This window comes from Acipenser ruthenus, chromosome 25 (genome assembly GCF_902713425.1).
Source record: "Acipenser ruthenus chromosome 25, fAciRut3.2 maternal haplotype, whole genome shotgun sequence".
Lineage (NCBI taxonomy): Eukaryota > Metazoa > Chordata > Actinopteri > Acipenseriformes > Acipenseridae > Acipenser > Acipenser ruthenus.
Window position 1 is genome coordinate 3,367,424 of NC_081213.1, and position 18,368 is coordinate 3,385,791.

General features: G+C 38.5%; 2 protein-coding genes across 8 annotated transcripts in view; both read left to right on the top strand.

The window, feature by feature from the left end:
* The window catches only part of LOC117413229 (thyroid hormone receptor-associated protein 3-like), a 19,437-nt gene extending 9,875 nt beyond the window's left edge, over nucleotides 1–9,562 (top strand). For 5 of the 6 annotated variants that reach the window (XM_058999483.1, XM_034023622.3, XM_058999482.1 and 2 more), the window contains 9 exons: nucleotides 1,130–2,080; nucleotides 3,374–4,090; nucleotides 4,341–4,513; nucleotides 5,279–5,390; nucleotides 5,607–5,691; nucleotides 6,744–6,931; nucleotides 7,505–7,676; nucleotides 7,821–7,979; nucleotides 8,150–9,562. In XM_058999483.1, the coding sequence (XP_058855466.1) occupies nucleotides 1,130–2,080; nucleotides 3,374–4,090; nucleotides 4,341–4,513; nucleotides 5,279–5,390; nucleotides 5,607–5,691; nucleotides 6,744–6,931; nucleotides 7,505–7,676; nucleotides 7,821–7,979; nucleotides 8,150–8,386 (2,794 nt within the window). In that variant the 3' untranslated portion in view covers nucleotides 8,387–9,562. The remainder of the gene's footprint in view (nucleotides 1–1,129; nucleotides 2,081–3,373; nucleotides 4,091–4,340; nucleotides 4,514–5,278; nucleotides 5,391–5,606; nucleotides 5,692–6,743; nucleotides 6,932–7,504; nucleotides 7,677–7,820; nucleotides 7,980–8,149) is intronic. The other variant, XM_034023623.3, reaches the window with a different exon arrangement.
* A 1,780-nt stretch (nucleotides 9,563–11,342) lies between these two features.
* The window catches only part of LOC117413670 (CD2-associated protein-like), a 66,876-nt gene continuing 59,850 nt past the window's right edge, over nucleotides 11,343–18,368 (top strand). Inside the window, exons 1-3 of one of the 2 annotated variants that reach the window (XM_058999484.1) lie at nucleotides 11,343–11,523; nucleotides 13,951–14,105; nucleotides 14,468–14,525. In XM_058999484.1, coding sequence (XP_058855467.1) covers nucleotides 11,520–11,523; nucleotides 13,951–14,105; nucleotides 14,468–14,525 — 217 coding nt within the window. In that variant the 5' untranslated portion in view covers nucleotides 11,343–11,519. The remainder of the gene's footprint in view (nucleotides 11,524–13,950; nucleotides 14,106–14,467; nucleotides 14,526–18,368) is intronic. The other variant, XM_034022908.3, reaches the window with a different exon arrangement.

Here is an 18,368-nt window from a genome sequence, read left to right on the forward strand (position 1 = left end):
GTCTTCTCATTTTATTTTGCATTGTACAATGTACAGTATGTTTAAAAAAAATAAATAAAAAAATAAAAACTGTATTAGAAAGTTTGCTGTTGTTGAAGAGAACAGTATGTGCCCTTCACTGTTTTACTGTTTGTTCTATTTTTTTTTTTTTTTTTCTGTTTTGTGGTTTGTCTGTCTTATTTTTTAATTAAATTGTTTTTTTTTAAGTTTGGTGCCTAGAATACTTCATGTTTGATAAAACATTTAGGTTAGATGTATTGTAGCTAAAAAAAAAACGTAAATTTAACTTAACAAGAATACAATTAAGAAGTTAGCTATGTAGTGCTACAGTACAGCAAATGCCTTTTTGTTTTTGTGGTTTATTATCTTAAATATGTTTTATTGTTTAAACTGTTCTTTTTATTATTGGTTGTGGTATAAATGTTTTTGGCACATTTCTAAAGAAGAAACAAAGCACTGTTAGTCATTGTCTGCATGCTGTTATGGTTATAAATGATAACATCTGCAGCTAATTTAAGATTTTTTAACGTATTTTATTTTTTCCGAAGATCAGGAAAGGTGTGTGTTGGGAAGCATAATGCCAAACAACAAATATTGAGTAGTTTAATAATTTAACAATGTTCAATATTGGCATATAGCCATTATGTGTTAGGGCTAACACACTCATATTTTAAAACTGTATGGGATGTATGTACCCAGTATTGGCGCAGCATTTGCTGAATAATTGCTGGAATAGCTCAACGGTGTCCTCTTGTGAAAACTAAGTAAACTGCAGCCAGTTCATTCATCAGCTTTTATTTCTAGAAATAATCAGAACTTTTAGATATTGCAAAATAAACAGGAACCTAGAAGTCGGATACCTAAAATGCATTAAGTGCTTACTTCATCTGGCTTTACAGCTTACATTTTACACCTTGAGAAACAAAACTTCATCTGCTGGAAAGAGCTGTTTGGTACGCTGAACATTTAAAAAATCTATTTTAGACATGCTGCTGTGTTAGAAAGCAGAGACTCAGGTTGTTGATAGCAGCAGCATTTAGAACGTTACAAATGGCATTTAATGATAATACTCTGCTGTCACTCTAAACTGGGAAACACAGCTATTCATTAAGTTTTCTTCTCCCCCCAGTTCTAGATCGCGCTCTCGCTCAAGGTCTCGCTCCCCGCCCCACAACAGGGAGCGGAACTACCCAAGGGAGTATCAGAACAACAACCGCGAGTTCAGGGGGTACAACCGCGGCTACAGGAGGCCTTACTACTACCGCGGACGTGGCAGAGGATACTTTCCACGGGGCCGATTCCAGCGGGGTGGAGGCTATGGCAATGGCAATTACCGGCCCAACTGGCAGAACTACCGGCAGCAGCAGCCCCAGCAGCAGCAGCAGCCGCAGCACCATCAGCACAGCCCCAGGAGAGGGCGCTCTCGATCCAGAACTCCCAAGAGAAGGTCTGGAAGCCCGAGATCCAGGAGCCGATCCAGATATTCTGACCGCTCTTCCTCTGGCCACTCGAGGAGGTCCAGGAGGTCTTCCTCTTCTGACTCCCGCTCCTCCTCTCGCCACAGCCGCTCCGGATCTTCCAAACGGAAGACCGTAAAGGGGCAAGAGCAGAGCGGGGCAGCGGTTTCTGCGGCCATGGAGTCCCAGATTGCCGAGTCCAAGGATGAGGGGTCTTTAAGCACCGCCAACAACGAAAACGCGCCTGAGCTGTCCTCGGGTAGCTGGCAAGGCTTGACAACTTACGATACCAGCCCTAAGCGTGCCAGCCCGGTGGTTCGCTCTGCAATCATCGTGAGTCAGAGCGCCGCCACAGCACGCCCCAGTCCTGCTCTGCAGTCTATCGCAGTCAGGCGCCCAAGCCCGGCTCAGAGAGGCTCACAAAGCCCATCCCGATCCAGTGCTTCGGCACCGAGCCCAGCCTTGCGCAGTGCCTCTTGGCAAAGCTCAGGCATAGGCTTATCTAACAAGAGCCCTCCACAGAAACAAAGTCCCTCGGCAGTTTTTTCAGGCTTTGGATTCTTTTCGAAGGAGGAGAGCAGCAGGGCAGGTGACACAGGATCTGCTGTTCCTTCATTTAAAAAGTATGTGTTTTTTTTATTTATTTTTTATTCTTGATTTCATATCGCCTGTAAAACAATGTAACTTATCTCACTGTTTACAGACATGAAGTGCTGTTGCTGCACTATTACTTTTACCACATGCATGCAAGTAAATGGCTCATCAGTACGAGGAATTGCTTGTTCCCTGGTTTTCCCATTTACTGTACTGTAAATATGCAAGTATCTGGATTTAGCAGGAGCTGCAAGGCACATCTGTTAACAGTATTAAGCGGGTGTAACTGAGGTGGGAGTACATTTAGGATTTTTTGAGCCCCTTGGGAATTTTGCTTTGGTGTATTTTGAACGTTTGCCTTTATCATTCAGCAGCCGTGTACTGCTGTACCATTTACAATAAAGCTAGTACTATACTAGGCCTCCGTGATGATTCAAGCTTAAGAACACATTTTAATCCAAATGGTACATTAATACACAGTTGAGGACTAGCAAAGTCTTAGGAAGGACTTGTATGTTTCAATTTATCTTTCTTTTTTTTTTTTTTTCTTAGGACTTTATGATAATATATATTTTTTTTTTCAATTTTTCGTTCAGCTTCAAAGACCCATGGAAGACTTATTTTATTATGGGAGCTCTAGTCCACAACTAAAAGTTAATTAACAAAGCAAAAGTATGACGGCTTGTTTATGCATTAGATACACATGATGGGCAATCTCAAATGTTTAGGAGAGGTCTAAGTAAATATATAAGTAAGTATGAGACTTTCATGTGAATAAGATAATGGCCATTATGTGACATGTCCATTACAATAGACATCTTATTATCTGGCCTCTATACTGTTTAGCTAGCAAACAAAAAAATGCATGAATGATTGGTATATTCTGTATAGGCAATTAAATTACTTGGTTATTGTAAACAGCTAACATTACAAACTTGCAGTGACTTATTTACTGAGCTTTTTTGAGATGCTGCACTTTTTCTCTTGAAAGAAGTCTGTCCTATCATATTGATAAAGCTTAGAGAATACAAGAACACTGTTTTAAAAAATAATTATCCCTTGAAGATCAGCTATACTTCTGTTTCTGGCTAGAGTGTCCTCTCGCACTCAGAATGTGACATGCCTACATTCTAAACTAATTGCACTAACAAACATTTTTATATTTGCACAACATCTACCTCTGGTCATATAGAGTGTGTTGTCTTTTGCCGATACAAAACGTGTGAGATGTAACACTCAACAAAAGCAAGAGGTAGTGCAGATGAATGACCTTAAAAGCACCTTTTAAAAGTGTCCCCCCCCCCCTTATTTTAATTTAACAGGTACATGGAGGAGCAGAAGAGTAAAACTCTTTTGCAGGAATGGGAGAACGGAAGAGAGAAAGACCAGAAAGCAATAGATCTAGAGCGGGATAAAGGGAATGGCAAGGCAGGAACCTCCGAGAGAGGGGCTGCCAACATTACTCTCAAGTCCGAGTACTATGGCAAAAGCGAAAAAGAAAAATACAAACACAGCAACGAGACTGAGGAAGAGCATGAAAAGAGATACAAAGTTAGGAGCCAAAAAGAGCGCGAGCTTGAGGAGGATCCTAAGTTCAAAGGCAAAGTCACTGTCACTGCCAGCAGAGGTCAGGACGCGCTTGATGAGCGGTTTAATAAGTGGGAGGAGTTTGCTTACTTCCCCACCACTAAGGAGAAGCCTAGGAAAGTGGAGGATGAGGATGGTGGTGATGATGATGTTGAAGATGAACTTTATAGGAGCATGAAGGAGGAGAGAGCAGTAGCTGCAGCGAAGAAAGCAGAGCCAAGCGGCTACCGGGGCTTTTCTCCTGAAAAGATCCCAAAAGCCAGTAGGTACAAGGAGAAGCCAGGGCCGAGCCCATCCACACCTCCCAGGAGGAGCTCTGAGAACAGAGAAAGGGAAAGGCTTGTGGCCAGGAGGGAGGAGAGCCCACCCAGAGCGACCCCTCCAGCTTTTCCTGGTTATCGGGGATCTGAAGTCAAATTGAGAGTGGATCCTTTCCGGGAGGAGAGTGCAGGGTAATTGTTTATTTTCAATTAAACCTCTTGTAGATGAATATCAGAATGGTGACTTTATTTAATAAGAGTCTCACGCAACTTTGACAAAACTAATAAGCAAAAAAACAAACAAATGGGCTTTGGTTTGGATAATGATGCTAAGTAAAGACTAACTTGTGATTTTTCTACATGATCGCAAGGAGTAGGGGTGATTTGTTAAGCTAAGATGTTGTTTCAGGTTATGTGAGTTTATGTTCTTTCTTTTTTCTAGCTGCTCTGGTGTATTGGCAAATGAACGCCGGCTCTCTCGTGATCTTGTGCATCCCAGCAAGCAAGATCAGGAGTTCCGCTCCATCTTTCAGCACATTCAGGCTGCCCAGTCCCAAAGAAGTCCTTCAGAGCTCTTTGCGCAACATATCGTCACCATAGTTCATCATGTTAAAGGTAATTGATTACTGGACACCTCGCTTTCAACCTGCAAGACGGGATTGAGTAGCAAAGTCCTTTACCAACAATATGCATTACTACTGAATATTCATTACATAGTCTGATAGTCTTGTCTGTGTGTGTACGCATGCGAGAGTGTAATATATACACATTTTTGGCTTAAGTGCATGACATCCTAATTTATAACTGTAAATTTCAATAATGACATCACTTAGGTGAGCCTATGGAAATAATGAATAGTGATAGAGACAAAGTTTGGCCACATTTCAAATGTAGTTCAATAAATTCCTTTCTATGGCAATAATTCCTTGCAAACTTTATCAGGTGTCCTAAGTATCACACTCCATTGGGTTAGGAGATTTTAACCTGATACAGAACCAAGCCATAGTCATAGGTTATTCACTGTTCAAAGATATAAATCCATGGAAGATGTGTTTTCTGGTGTACTGCTGGATATAAAGCTGTTTTGATTACCATTCTATCAAAGGAAATAATTCCTACTCTGCAGTTAAGATGCTAATTAAAGTGGTATATCTGTGTTCTTTCCCCCCACTATGCAATGGTAAGTTTTAGTCCTGTTTGATGCACACTAATTTCTCTTTGAGTTATCCTCAATGCAATACCTTAAGTCTGATTTGGTGTAAGTTAAAGATAAGCCTCCCTCCTATATTGCAACAGAAAGACCCATGCATGTAATGTGATACAGATGACACAGAATTGTTTAATTTAATTTTTCTGTATTTCCTTTTTTGAAATCCACAGCACAACATTTTGAGTCTTCGGGGATGACGTTAAGTGAACGCTTTGCCTTGTACCAAAGAAAAGCAGCTCAAAAAGAGACGCCCAAGACACGAAAGAGCCCAGAAATTCACAGGTAGGAACTTGCATAAGGAAACCTAAGACACTGGACATCTTGTTATCCCCTGTGATGGGGGTATGGTGGAGGCGCCTGTCACACTTTTAGCTATATCTTGAGAACCAGTCATCCAATGGTAATGAAACTTTGCATGATTTATTATTTTTTTATTTTACTAATGGTGTCCTAATATGTTCCAATAGTGTTACTAACTTTTTTTTTTTTTTTTCCTAGGATAATTGATGTTTCTCCCAGTGCTTTTAGGAAACACCTACACCTGTTTGAGGAAATGAAAAGCTCCAGGGAAAGCAGTTACAAGGTGACCGGATGTTTAAATGAGGTCTTTTCCAAATAGCCGCTTTGGGAGCAAAGCAAAATATATTCACAAGACAGAGTCCTGTGTTAGATGATCTTAAGTTTGTGTTTTTCTTTCAAAGGAGATGCATAAATCTAAAAAAATGAGCGACAGTCTGTTTGTTTTGTTTAAATATACCCTCAACCTTTGTGATATGGTTATACTGTGGTACATGGCCACCAAGTCAATTGAGGTGAGCTTGAGGGGGAAAAAAATGGAATGAACTTTGACCCAAGTATCCAAGCTGACAGAGGAATCTTGTCAATGTTGTTGTAAGTATTTTTAAACCAAATGACTCTAAACCCTCCTACTAATCATTTCACTTGATATAGACAAAGGCATGCAAAACAGTGGAATGGTCAGTCATTTCATTCTAAAATTCATTCCTCCAATGAGAGAATCTGTAGATTTCCACTTTGATATGGTGTTTATAGAAAAAAAATATCAAGTTAAAACACTGTCCCTTTGCAAGCTAATTGGTCCCTCATTATATCCTTCATGTATGAGGATCTTGGTTTCATAATATTTCAACGCATTGGATTACAAGTGGAAGAATTATTTTTTCATCGGTTTTATGTTTAGACATTAGAAATGATAAGGACCTGCAATATATCTGACGTGCAGCACTAACTATTCACCCTTTCCTCCCCTACTGGCTTTCAACCTCAAAAATAAAATAAAATATTACCAGCAGGGGGAGCTAGAGAATTGTATTCATTCACATGTTTATCTGCTCATAAAATACTGTCTTGCTAACATATGCAATGTAGTCATCTGTTGTTATATTGGAATAATATTAATATTGAAGACATAATACAGATTTATTTCTCAAAAATGCACACTAGTTGTACCGAGAATGTCTCAATGCAGCATCCAGTGATTTTAATCTAAAAACATATTTCATCAATTACGAGGGTTTTTGAAACATGGTATCCAATACTTGTTTCTGCCAGTTCAAAGAAGTTATTTGGACGTACCCTGAGATAACAACATATTCTGAACATTTCTTTTAACAGGGTGAAGATCCAAAAAACAAAGGTGACTCAGTGGATCTCCATCTTGATATTGAGCATCAGAAAAAATACTCCAGTAGGGAGCGAGAGCACAAAAGGGAAGGGATGAGAGATTCTGGAGACACAAGCCCTAGCAGAGAGAGATCCACTGAAAGAGCAGGAAAGCATCATAAGGAGTCCAAGAAGCTCAAGTATGTGCAACGTTAACTTCAGTGATACAGGGGGATTTATCAAGCCACTTGATCATTTGAGAACAGGGATTTACTCTTGTTTTTAACAAAAAAAGTTATACATTAAAAGGTCATAAAGAGCCTAATAAGCTCAAGTATGTACAGTGTTAACTTTCTTTTAAATGAAACAGGGTGATTATCAAGGTACTTGCCCTCTTTTTTTGAATAGCTGCTGTGTGAAAACTAACCAAACAAAGGATGTTTTCTATGAAGGAGTGTTGCAAGTACCTGTGAAAATGCTGCATTTTGCAGTATTTGGAAGATTTTAGTGCAGTTAATGCACCCTTGATGATAATCCTAAAATCTTGTTGCTCATCCTTGTTGCTCTACGGTTATTTAATTTTTTCCCCCCATAGCATCAGCACAGAACAATCATTCTAGAAACCTTTTGCAATGTGGGAATCTCTATGGGGTTTGTAAAGCATTTGTCATTAAGACTGAAGGTTTGGGACTGTACCATTATTGATAGAACTGCTTTCAAACATTTCGTTTGCTTGCTATCAGTATCATTTTTGTATTTCTGTGTTTTTGCAGGAAACGCAAGAAAAACCGAGAACGTTCCCGGTCTTCCTCGTCCTCCCACTCCTACAAAGGACGCGACTACACTGAGGAGGTAGAGGATAAAGAAGAAAACTTTGACAAGTCCCAGCTGGAAGCCCGGGATTTCAGTGGCCCAATGGAAAGGGGCAGAGCAAGAGGAGGCTTTGTAAGTGAACATTGCTCTTTATACAATGATAGATCTGGTAATAGATTTATCTGACTGGACTGTTGATTTGAAAAGCAATATGTTTCCACAAGTTATATAGAAATCCCATTACCATTGGCTGTGATATTTGTTCTTTAATTGCAGCAGTTTAGGATACGAGGAAGGAGCTGGAACAGGGGGAACTATCCTGGAAACAACAGCAATGGTAACCCTCCAAACCCTCCAATGCCAATTATTCTAAAACGATCCAAGGAAGAGGAGTGGGACCCAGAGCACACACCAAAGAGCAAAAAATATTACTTAGTAAGTGGCTTTTGTATGCAGGATTACTTGAATGTTCTTTTTTGTTTTGTGGTGACACAAAACCATGAAGGCCAACCAGATCCCATACCAGAGTTTGGAAGTTCTTCTTTCTTTTTTTTTTTTCTTCTTCCAAGCATTATAGTAATGAATAATTGTTGTTCTTAAACCAGCATGACGACCGGGAAGGAGAAGGAGATAAGAAGTGGGCTGACAACAGAGGCCGTGGTCGAGGCACCTTCCAGCGAGGAAGAGGGCGCTTCCTGCACAGAAAGTCTGGCACCAGCCCCAAGTGGACCCACGACATGTTCCAGGGTAGTGGAGAAGAAGGAGAACTACAGGACGATGACAGCGAGACAGAACACAAGGAAGAGAACAAAATGAGCGCCACTGCTGCCACAGAGCAGTAGGCCCAGGTTCATTCACATACAGTAGTCGCAAAAGCCAACTCTTCCTTTTATTATCCGAGCCAGGAATGGCTACAGAACCTGCTTGACTTAATACAAACCGAATAGCAATGCGAATAAATTGGTGTATAATATATGCAGAAATCAATTTCATGACTGCCTATTTGGAGTCTTGTCACAGGAGAGCTTTTGGGTTTTTATCTTTTAAAAAGTCCTATTCCTTTAACTAGTATTTAGCATTATCCATGTACTCAGTGTGACATTTCAGGAAATTATTTTTGTCTGGGGAAACAAGGATGGGCTAAGAATAAATATGAGCACACCTCTTTGCTTTTTAATTGTTTTATATTTTTTTTGCATGGCTTAAGAAGGCATAACTTTTATTATTTTATTATTTTTTTGTTCCCCAGTCTAGTATAGTTTAACTGATGGTATACTTTCTTACTGTCTTTCCTAATACTATTGATATGAACTGGCAACATGATAACCACATCTTGAGCAGGTTTTGCAAATAAGAACTGATTGATTGCATGCTGGTCGGTGATTTTAGCTGTTAAAGACATTGATCTGAGACCCTTCCTGGGGTTAAGGGACCAATCTGGTGTGGGTCAAGTGCCTATCAAACAGGTTTGCTAAAAATTACTGTCTGAATGTAATAGACTATACATTTTGGTCACTGCCTATTGGCTATCAAAATGATTTATGATGATGGTTTTGTACATACTAAAATAAAATAACTCAACAGCTAAACAGTTGCTAGGTTTTAATGGCAAGAAGAAAAAATAGTTATAGTTTCAGAGACAACATTTAAGTTTCAACTAACTGTCCTAAGGTTAAACCATTTTAGGAATGTTACATTATTTTGTTTTTTTTGTTTTAAATAAATAAATCTGAATTTCTAAAAACATTAGGAACAGAGGAAGCAAGTCTGCACTCTTTAAATACTGGAGCCTTTTATCTGCTTAGTTTAAAAAAATTGGTTTTTGAATAATAGTTCTTGAAAAATATGCTCCTGTACTATTTCTCTTCGATATATTTCTTTTTATGTGAATTTAGTGTTGCAGGCATTGTGTTTGTTCAGTCCTTCTCAATCTGCTTGCTTGTTTGCAGTACATTTTCTTTCTCTAAAAAGTACTTAAGAGCTAAAGTCTAAAGTCCTCCAACCCCCCCCCCCCCCCCCCCCCCCCCCAAAAAAAAAGTAAAAATATATATAGTTTAGAGCCAAAAATAAAAATGTAATCAGCATAAGAAAAGATTTAGGAGCTGAAAAATTGGTGAATTTGGAGACAGTGAAAAAAAAAAGGGTTTTGAGTTGCAGTATGACTTTACCTGCACATATTTTACAATGCAGTTACACTAACTCGGTGTGTAGGCTTGGTTCTGTTCTGCATTTTAATGTACAGGATATGCTGTATGTAATGTGATTTGACATCTTGTAGCTTGCTTTTTTTTTATGAATGTCTAAAGTAAACAGCATCAATTTTTAATATACTGAAAACCTTTTGGAAAGATTTTTTCCAATTGCACAATAAATGTTTTTTTTTTTTTTTTTAATGAAAAATGTTGATTAAAGTTTTTTTTTTTCCTCCTAAACAGTGCTGGGGTCTCATTATTGTATAACAAAAATGCAACATCAGTAAAGTCTGGTCGATATAGTGAATGAGAGTACACTCTACGTACTGTCATTTTTAAAACCTATAAACCCATTGAGAGAATACAGGAGTCAGGATAGCACAGTTTTACCTTAAAGTACAGAGCAACAGTAAATCAGTGGGTGCTAAAAATTATATCGCTCAAACTCTCAAGAGAACAAGAGGGTTTTTTTTGTTTTTGTTTTTTTTTTGTTTTAAATCTATCCACCTAACTAAACAGCAGAAGTAAAAAGGGTTTAATTAGTGGGTGACACTTTAACTATAGTTGGTACCAAAATGATTTGCATGAACAGAATGTACCTTGGCAGAAATGCCAAGGCCAGATTTTTATTATTTATTTATTAGCAGACACCCTTATCCAGGGCAACTTACAATTGTTACAAGATATCACATTATTTTTTTTACATACAATTACCCATTTATACAGTTGGGGTTTTTACTGGAGCAATCTAGGTAAAGTACCTTGCTCAAGGGTACAACAGCAGTGTCCCCCACCTGGGATTGAACCCACAACCCTCCGGTCAGGAGTCCAGAGCCCTAACCACTACTCCACACTGCTGCCCAGAGGAAGAGGTTGGTTTTCTCATACAATACCCTAAAGGCTATGTGGTTAAGCACATTTAAAAAGAGAACTCAATACTGTTTCATACCAATTTACAAATGTGACATTGGTTTAACTGTTGATTAAGTTTACTACCTCTAAAACCCAGGCCCACAACAAAGACTGCATTAAAATAAAATATGTGAATATTCTGAGAACTGCAGCTCGTGAAGCTCAAAATACACAGTTCAAAAAACACACCCAGGATATCGGTCAGCTATCAGAACCTAGCCCTTAAATATTATGTCAACATGACCTATGCAATTCTATTGTGTCAATAGTGTGTTAATACTTCTACTGTTTACAAAAGTGACGTCTAAATTGGCATACAGCAAGATTACAGATTCTTAACCATTGTATGCTGGTTTAAAGCTGCAGTGTCCAGCCTGCCCAGTGAGCTTAGAAGTTACATATTCATTTTATATAAATCCTGTTTTCATTCAAATAAAGTAATAACACAATACAGAGTTAATGCTGTAATCCATGTCTCCAGAATTTTTGGCAGTTGCTAGTCTGCCCTGCTCGAGATAGGACTTGTGGCAAAATAATGGTCTGGCGTTTTGATTAAAATTATTGACCGCTCAAGTGATCTAGGGTTAAATTCTTTTCAGTACCTGCATTCCCAGAGGTGAAAATCCCAGTCAGCTGAGCCATAATCTTATCTGTTTGTACTTGCACAAACCTGTCCCACCTGTTTTCTCTTATTACAAACCCATCCTGGCTTGTTACGACTGGCCACGGGAACCTTTTTTTTGCAGTTTTACAACCAGGAAGCAGGGCTGCTGTTTCTCTTGGGCAACACTGGAGTTCTGTTTAATTTAGCATAATGATTTTTGGTGGATTTCTTATAAGCAGCAACTGAAGTTAACAAGCAGAAGCAGTCATGGGTAAGTGCCGTCTACAGTTAGTTACAGACTGGGGGTGTATGTATAAAGTTGCTCTTTGCACAGTGTTTTTTTAAACTGACTTTGAGATGCCTATCCTGCAAACAGGCTTGGAGAGGGCGGGTGTATTGCTTCTTTAAGGATCACGCATACAAGAATGGATTCACTGTCTTATGTACTAAATTAGGTTTTAAGATGCAGGTTCTCCAAGGTTTTTAACCAGTTCATTGTGATGTTGGGCATCATTAAACATGCTGTATTTAAGATCATACTGTATATAAATGAATCTGTATTTAACATCACTGTTCTATGACAAGGCATAGCATAGATCTGTAAATATGACAAACCTAATTATTATACATGTTTACTGTGATATGCTACAATAAGAGCAAAGTATAGTCCAGTGTATAATTAGCAGGAGTCAGGGATATTTCACTTATAGCACCTCAAATTCATGTGGCCTCTTTTGCATGCCCTCCCATATAATAATATTTCAAGAACTTACTTTTCTGACTTGTGTATAGGCTGCCTAAATAAATTGTAGAAAGAAGCCTTACATAAAGGAATTCAGATAAGTATTGAATATAAACGCTAAGTTTTGATACTGTTTCCATCAGCAAAGTAGTAGCCACAGTAACTTCTGTTTTTAATACTTCCTAAAGTTGTACTCCTTAAATTAAACCAAGGAGTATATAATATATATATATATATATATATATATATATATATATATATATATATATATATATATAAAATCGGTTTTATTTTGCTAAGTCTTATATGATCTTGGATACATGGAGTGATCTGGATAAGATAATAGCTACTCTTTCCAAAAGTAATATTATTATTTATTTCTTAGCAGACGCCCTTATCCAGGGCAACTTACAATTTATTTTTTTACATACAATTACCCATTTATACAGTTGGGTTTTTACTGGAGCAATCTAGGTAAAGTACCTTGCTCAAGGGTACAGCAGCAGTGTCCCCTACCAGGGATTGAACCCACGACCCTCCGGTCAAGAGTCCAGAACCCTAACCACTACTCCACACTGCAGTTCTTCTAAATATCATAACTAGGAGTCACTTTTATTTTTTTTTGGAAAGCTCAAACATTCTTATTGGTTTTGCTGTACATAATAAATCTGTAATTGTAAAATTCGTCGGAAAAACACAAATATCATACACTAGGTCATGCAATTTCATAACAGCATTAAGAAATGTTTCAGAACAAGAATTCACCTTGTCAAGGCTTGTCCCTTTGAGGTATCAATTCCTAACACTTTTATATCCTCACAGCTACACCATGTTTACTTTTAGGTTAATAATCTGTTTGCATTTTCATTATTAACCAGAATAAAGAAAATAAAGAAAATCAGTAAATTGTCCAGAGAGTTGCTGTACAGCCCCTCCACCCTATACTCCACCCTATACTGATGATTATACTGGTGAATTTCAGTGCTCATGCTAGCCAGAGAGATTTCCATTATTGCTCTGCTAGTGCACCTCAGTCCTACACTACATACCCCATGCTGTTCATTTCAGTTCACAGACTGTTCCAGCGTGTGTGTGTGTGTGAGACGGTCTTGTAATGTGTGCTGGTGGCTATACCACAAGCCCAAGTGAAAAGCAGAAGTAAGTAACCTGCTGAGCCACCTAGCTCTCACAGTCTCCCTGGGACTTGCAAAAGACATTGCAACTGATCAAACAGCCAGCAAGTTTCCCTGTAGAAAAAAACAAACAAACATTGCCTTAAGCAGAATGCTTCTTTTAAACACCCTTTGACCAGTGAAAACAAATAAAAAATACTCTCCATTTTTACAAAAGAAGATACAGGCCTCCTGTGGCACAGGCCTGATTCAAGCCAGTTTTTTCTTAAACACGGAGCAAGTGTTCTAGGTTTTAGGGTATTGATGCTAATACTTACACAAGTGGTTAAAAGGCCTTCCTTGACAGATATTTTAGTACTTGTTGCTGGTAAGCCGAAAGGTAATCTTTTGTATTGCAAAAGGACATTTGACAAAGTGATTGTACATTAGACTGAGAAGTTTCTCGCTGTGAATGAGTCAGCTGCACTGTAAACACTTAAAGCGATGACACAGAACAATTAGCCTGAGGCTTGAGGAAAGACTTCTTTTATGTCAAAAACCTTTTTTTAAAGATAGAAGCAAGCAGGACAGAATGTCTGGTGGGTAAGGGGCAAACAAAAATACCTGAAAGAAAAAAAAAATCTTTAAGCAAAGCAGGAGTTTAACCTGTTTCACAAAAAAAAGTATAACGCGCATTCATTTGCATATTACTGAGGATGATGAAGAGGGGTGTGTGGAATGCATCGAAGCGTCTTTTACTCCGGTGCGGAAAGCGTTTTAGGGTGTCCCTCTTTGCAGGCTTTTACTGCACTGTATTACAGCAGCTTGCCTTCATGCCTTGCAGAGGTGTTTGTTCTGATGGACTTCGAGGGCATTAACGATGAGTTGAAAATGAAAGCTGGTGATGTCATCAAGAACGTCAGGGCAGGAGCGGAGCAGGGCTGGATGGAGGGAGAGCTGAATGGCAAGAGAGGATTTTTTCCCAGCAACTTTGTCAAGGTACGAGAAGGTCGCTGATGGCGCCATGGAAACAAAATGGCCCTCAGTTTGCTGTTTTGAATTTTGCAACAATTCCTTATTATTTCAGCTTTAAAGAACTAATATATTGCTGCAGATATTAGTATGGGGTTTCTCTCTTTGTGTGTGCTTTTTCTGATGCTAAGCTATTAATAGTTATTTTACTCCAATACTTGATTATTTATTTCCCTTTTATTGTCTCTTATCTAAATTCACTTAGCTCGGTATGATTGAAACCTTTTCACCTGCTATAGCACACATGCACCGTTTTTGTTGGCTCTGTTCATTATTTATAGTACAAGTAATTGAGAGTTATTTATTTATTTAATTATTTTATATTACAGGAGATTCCCTCGTATTTAATGGGTGACCATCTCCGAGAACCAAGAAGCATTCGAAAAGGTGAGTACAGATCTTACAACACCTTGAAATGCTGTAGTGAGTTTCTATTCCATGTGTAAATAGCATGTACACGACCCTCCAACCAAGATCAGGAAAGCTTGTGCTGTGTTTGCGTTAAGTCAATGGACATTTCCAGTTACCCTGAATTAAAGGGTACATAAGGACCTTTTTATTTTATGGCTTCCCATGTACCCACATGGACCTCTCAGAACTCCATTTCCCATCATCCACATGCTCACTGGTAAATCCATCTCTGTTACATATGTGAGCAGGAGGATGATGGGAAATGTAGTTCTGAGAGGTCCATGCGGGTACATGGGAAGCCAATTTAAAAGTTTAAAAAAGTGGTCAAAATGTTAAAAAAAATTAATTAAAACAATACACACACTGTACGTAAACAGTTGTAGCAACACATGGGAACATGTAACACAATAAAATAAAAAGGTCCTTATATGGCCTTTAATATATACCTAATTATGGTGTAGAACAATACCACACATATTTTACATTTTTTTCATTGTCCCGAAGCAAAATCTGGTTTTGCAAGAATGAATTGTTTATTTCGTTACGTAAGTGGCACCCTTTGGAGTCCTGTTAGTCCTGATAATTGCTGAGTAATGTTTACCAGGATTCTTTTTTGTTTCTGTCACGTGCCTGGCTCACCCAAGCAATAAGCAATAAGCATTAGGCAATGCAAAGCTATCAAAAGAAAGGTTTTCATGTGACAGATCAGTTCTGCTGTATATAGATTTCACTTTGTTTCTGTGCAATTGCTGTGTCACAGTCTCTGCATCAGTCACAGTTACATAGCTGGTTTATTCAGGGACAATCCATGAGTAAACAGTCTCCCAAGGTGTGGTTTTGATTAACTGAATTAACCACAGTGTGTGATCTAACACAAACTGGGCCCACAATGGATTTGGTAAATGCATGTATCCAACTATTGTGCTTCAGCAATCATAGCTAGAATCAGTGTATTGAATGAATTTATGGTTTGGGTTTCACTGATGAATGGCATTGAATTGGATAAAAATAACCCTCCTATACCTAGAAATAAAAAACTCTGGTACCCCGGGGGTGTTTAGAATCCATTCATTTCCTAAACGTTTAAGCATTAAGATAAAACACTTCAACTTGAATGTACTTAGACTGTTGACTCCAGGACTACAGGATTTAGGTGTAAGAGACAGCTACAGTGCCTTGCGAAAGTATTCGGCCCCCTTGAACTTTGCGACCTTTTGCCACATTTCAGGCTTCAAACATAAAGATATGAAACTGTAATTTTTTGTGAAGAATCAACAACAAGTGGGACACAATCATGAAGTGGAACGAAATGTATTGGATATTTCAAACTTTTTTAACAAATAAAAAACTGAAAAATTGGGCGTGCAAAATTATTCAGCCCCTTTACTTTCAGTGCAGCAAACTCTCTCCAGAAGTTCAGTGAGGATCTCTGAATGATCCAATGTTGACCTAAATGACTAATGATGATAAATAGAATCCACCTGTGTGTAATCAAGTCTCCGTATAAATGCACCTGCACTGTGATAGTCTCAGAGGTCCGTTTAAAGCGCAGAGAGCATCATGAAGAACAAGGAACACACCAGGCAGGTCCGAGATACTGTTGTGGAGAAGTTTAAAGCCGGATTTGGATACAAAAAGATTTCCCAAGCTTTAAACATCCCAAGGAGCACTGTGCAAGCGATAATATTGAAATGGAAGGAGTATCAGACCACTGCAAATCTACCAAGACCTGGCCGTCCCTCTAAACTTTCAGCTCATACAAGGAGAAGACTGATCAGAGATGCAGCCAAGAGGCCCATGATCACTCTGGATGAACTGCAGAGATCTACAGCTGAGGTGGGAGACTCTGTCCATAGGACAACAATCAGTCGTATACTGCACAAATCTGGCCTTTATGGAAGAGTGGCAAGAAGAAAGCCATTTCTTAAAGATATCCATAAAAAGTGTCGTTTACAGTTTGCCACACGCCACCTGGGAGACACACCAAACATGTGGAAGAAGGTGCTCTGGTCAGATGAAACCAAAATCGAACTTTTTGGCAACAATGCAAAACGTTATGTTTGGCGTAAAAGCAACACAGCTCATCACCCTGAACACACCATCCCCACTGTCAAACATGGTGGTGGCAGCATCATGGTTTGGGCCTGCTTTTCTTCAGCAGGGACAGGGAAGATGGTTAAAATTGATGGGAAGATGGATGGAGCCAAATACAGGACCATTCTGGAAGAAAACCTGATGGAGTCTGCAAAAGACCTGAGACTGGGACGGAGATTTGTCTTCCAACAAGACAATGATCCAAAACATAAAGCAAAATCTACAATGGAATGGTTCACAAATAAACATATCCAGGTGTTAGAATGGCCAAGTCAAAGTCCAGACCTGAATCCAATCGAGAATCTGTGGAAAGAACTGAAAACTGCTGTTCACAAATGCTCTCCATCCAACCTCACTGAGCTCGAGCTGTTTTGCAATGAGGAATGGGCAAAAATGTCAGTCTCTCGATGTGCAAAACTGATAGAGACATACCCCAAGCGACTTACAGCTGTAATCGCAGCAAAAGGTGGCGCTACAAAGTATTAACTTAAGGGGGCTGAATAATTTTGCACGCCCAATTTTTCAGTTTTTTATTTGTTAAAAAAGTTTGAAATATCCAATACATTTCGTTCCACTTCATGATTGTGTCCCACTTGTTGTTGATTCTTCACAAAAAATTACAGTTTCATATCTTTATGTTTGAAGCCTGAAATGTGGCAAAAGGTCGCAAAGTTCAAGGGTCGCAAAGTTCAAGGGGGCCGAATACTTTCGCAAGGCACTGTAGGTGTACTAATTCTGCAGTTAAAACACCTTCTTCAAAGCTTACAGAACAAGGGGCAGACTCATAACCTTTACATTGCAAAACTACAACACCAGACCTGCAGGCTCTTGAATATTTAAAGCCGCAGTGTCTAATAATCATGCTTAAGTCTGCTTACAATGTTATTGCTTAGCTTAAAAGTTATTTGGTATGTATGGAATTATGAACGACTTAAAATTCAAGTACATGTTAATAAACTGTTATTGTTTTAATGTGTGTGGGAGACCTTAAGTCTTAATAAACATACCCAACATACATATGTAATATAAGCACACACAGTTTAATGGTGGATACACACAAGCACCACTATGACAGCTATTGACTGTTTTTTTAATAACTTCAATAAATCCCTTATAAAAGTTCCCCGTAGTAAAAGCGCAGCAAAGTGTGATAAAGCATAATGAAAGCATACATACAGTTAGCCTTGTAAAGAACAGTGAGGCATGGTAAAGCAGATTAATAAATATGGCAAACCAGAGTAAACTATGGTAAATATCATATAACCATGGGGAAAATCATGGTAAAATTGCAAAAAAAACCCATGTAACAATACCATGGTAACTTTTATAAGGGATTGCATATTAATTAAATAAGTATTTATTCCACACACAATAAAACATAAGATAATTCCTTGGTGTTTAGACTTATTGTACACTTTATACAATTTTAAAGGATCATTGATTCTTATGGGACATGACAATGTGTTTTTTATTTATTGTACACAATTGCTATTACTCCTGGTTAGTAAGAACAAAGTCTAAGAAAGTACAGGCATATTTTATAACGTTTTAAATTAGTTGTGTCATACACATGTTGACAGTAAACAACCGATAGGATAAAAATAGAAGCCGTAGCAGCTTTGCCAAGTCTAATGGCAAGCATTAAACACAAAAGAGCTGTGTGTTTTTATTTTTCTCTTATCTTCCTCTGCACTTATCAAAAGAGAATAAAAAAAACAAACACAT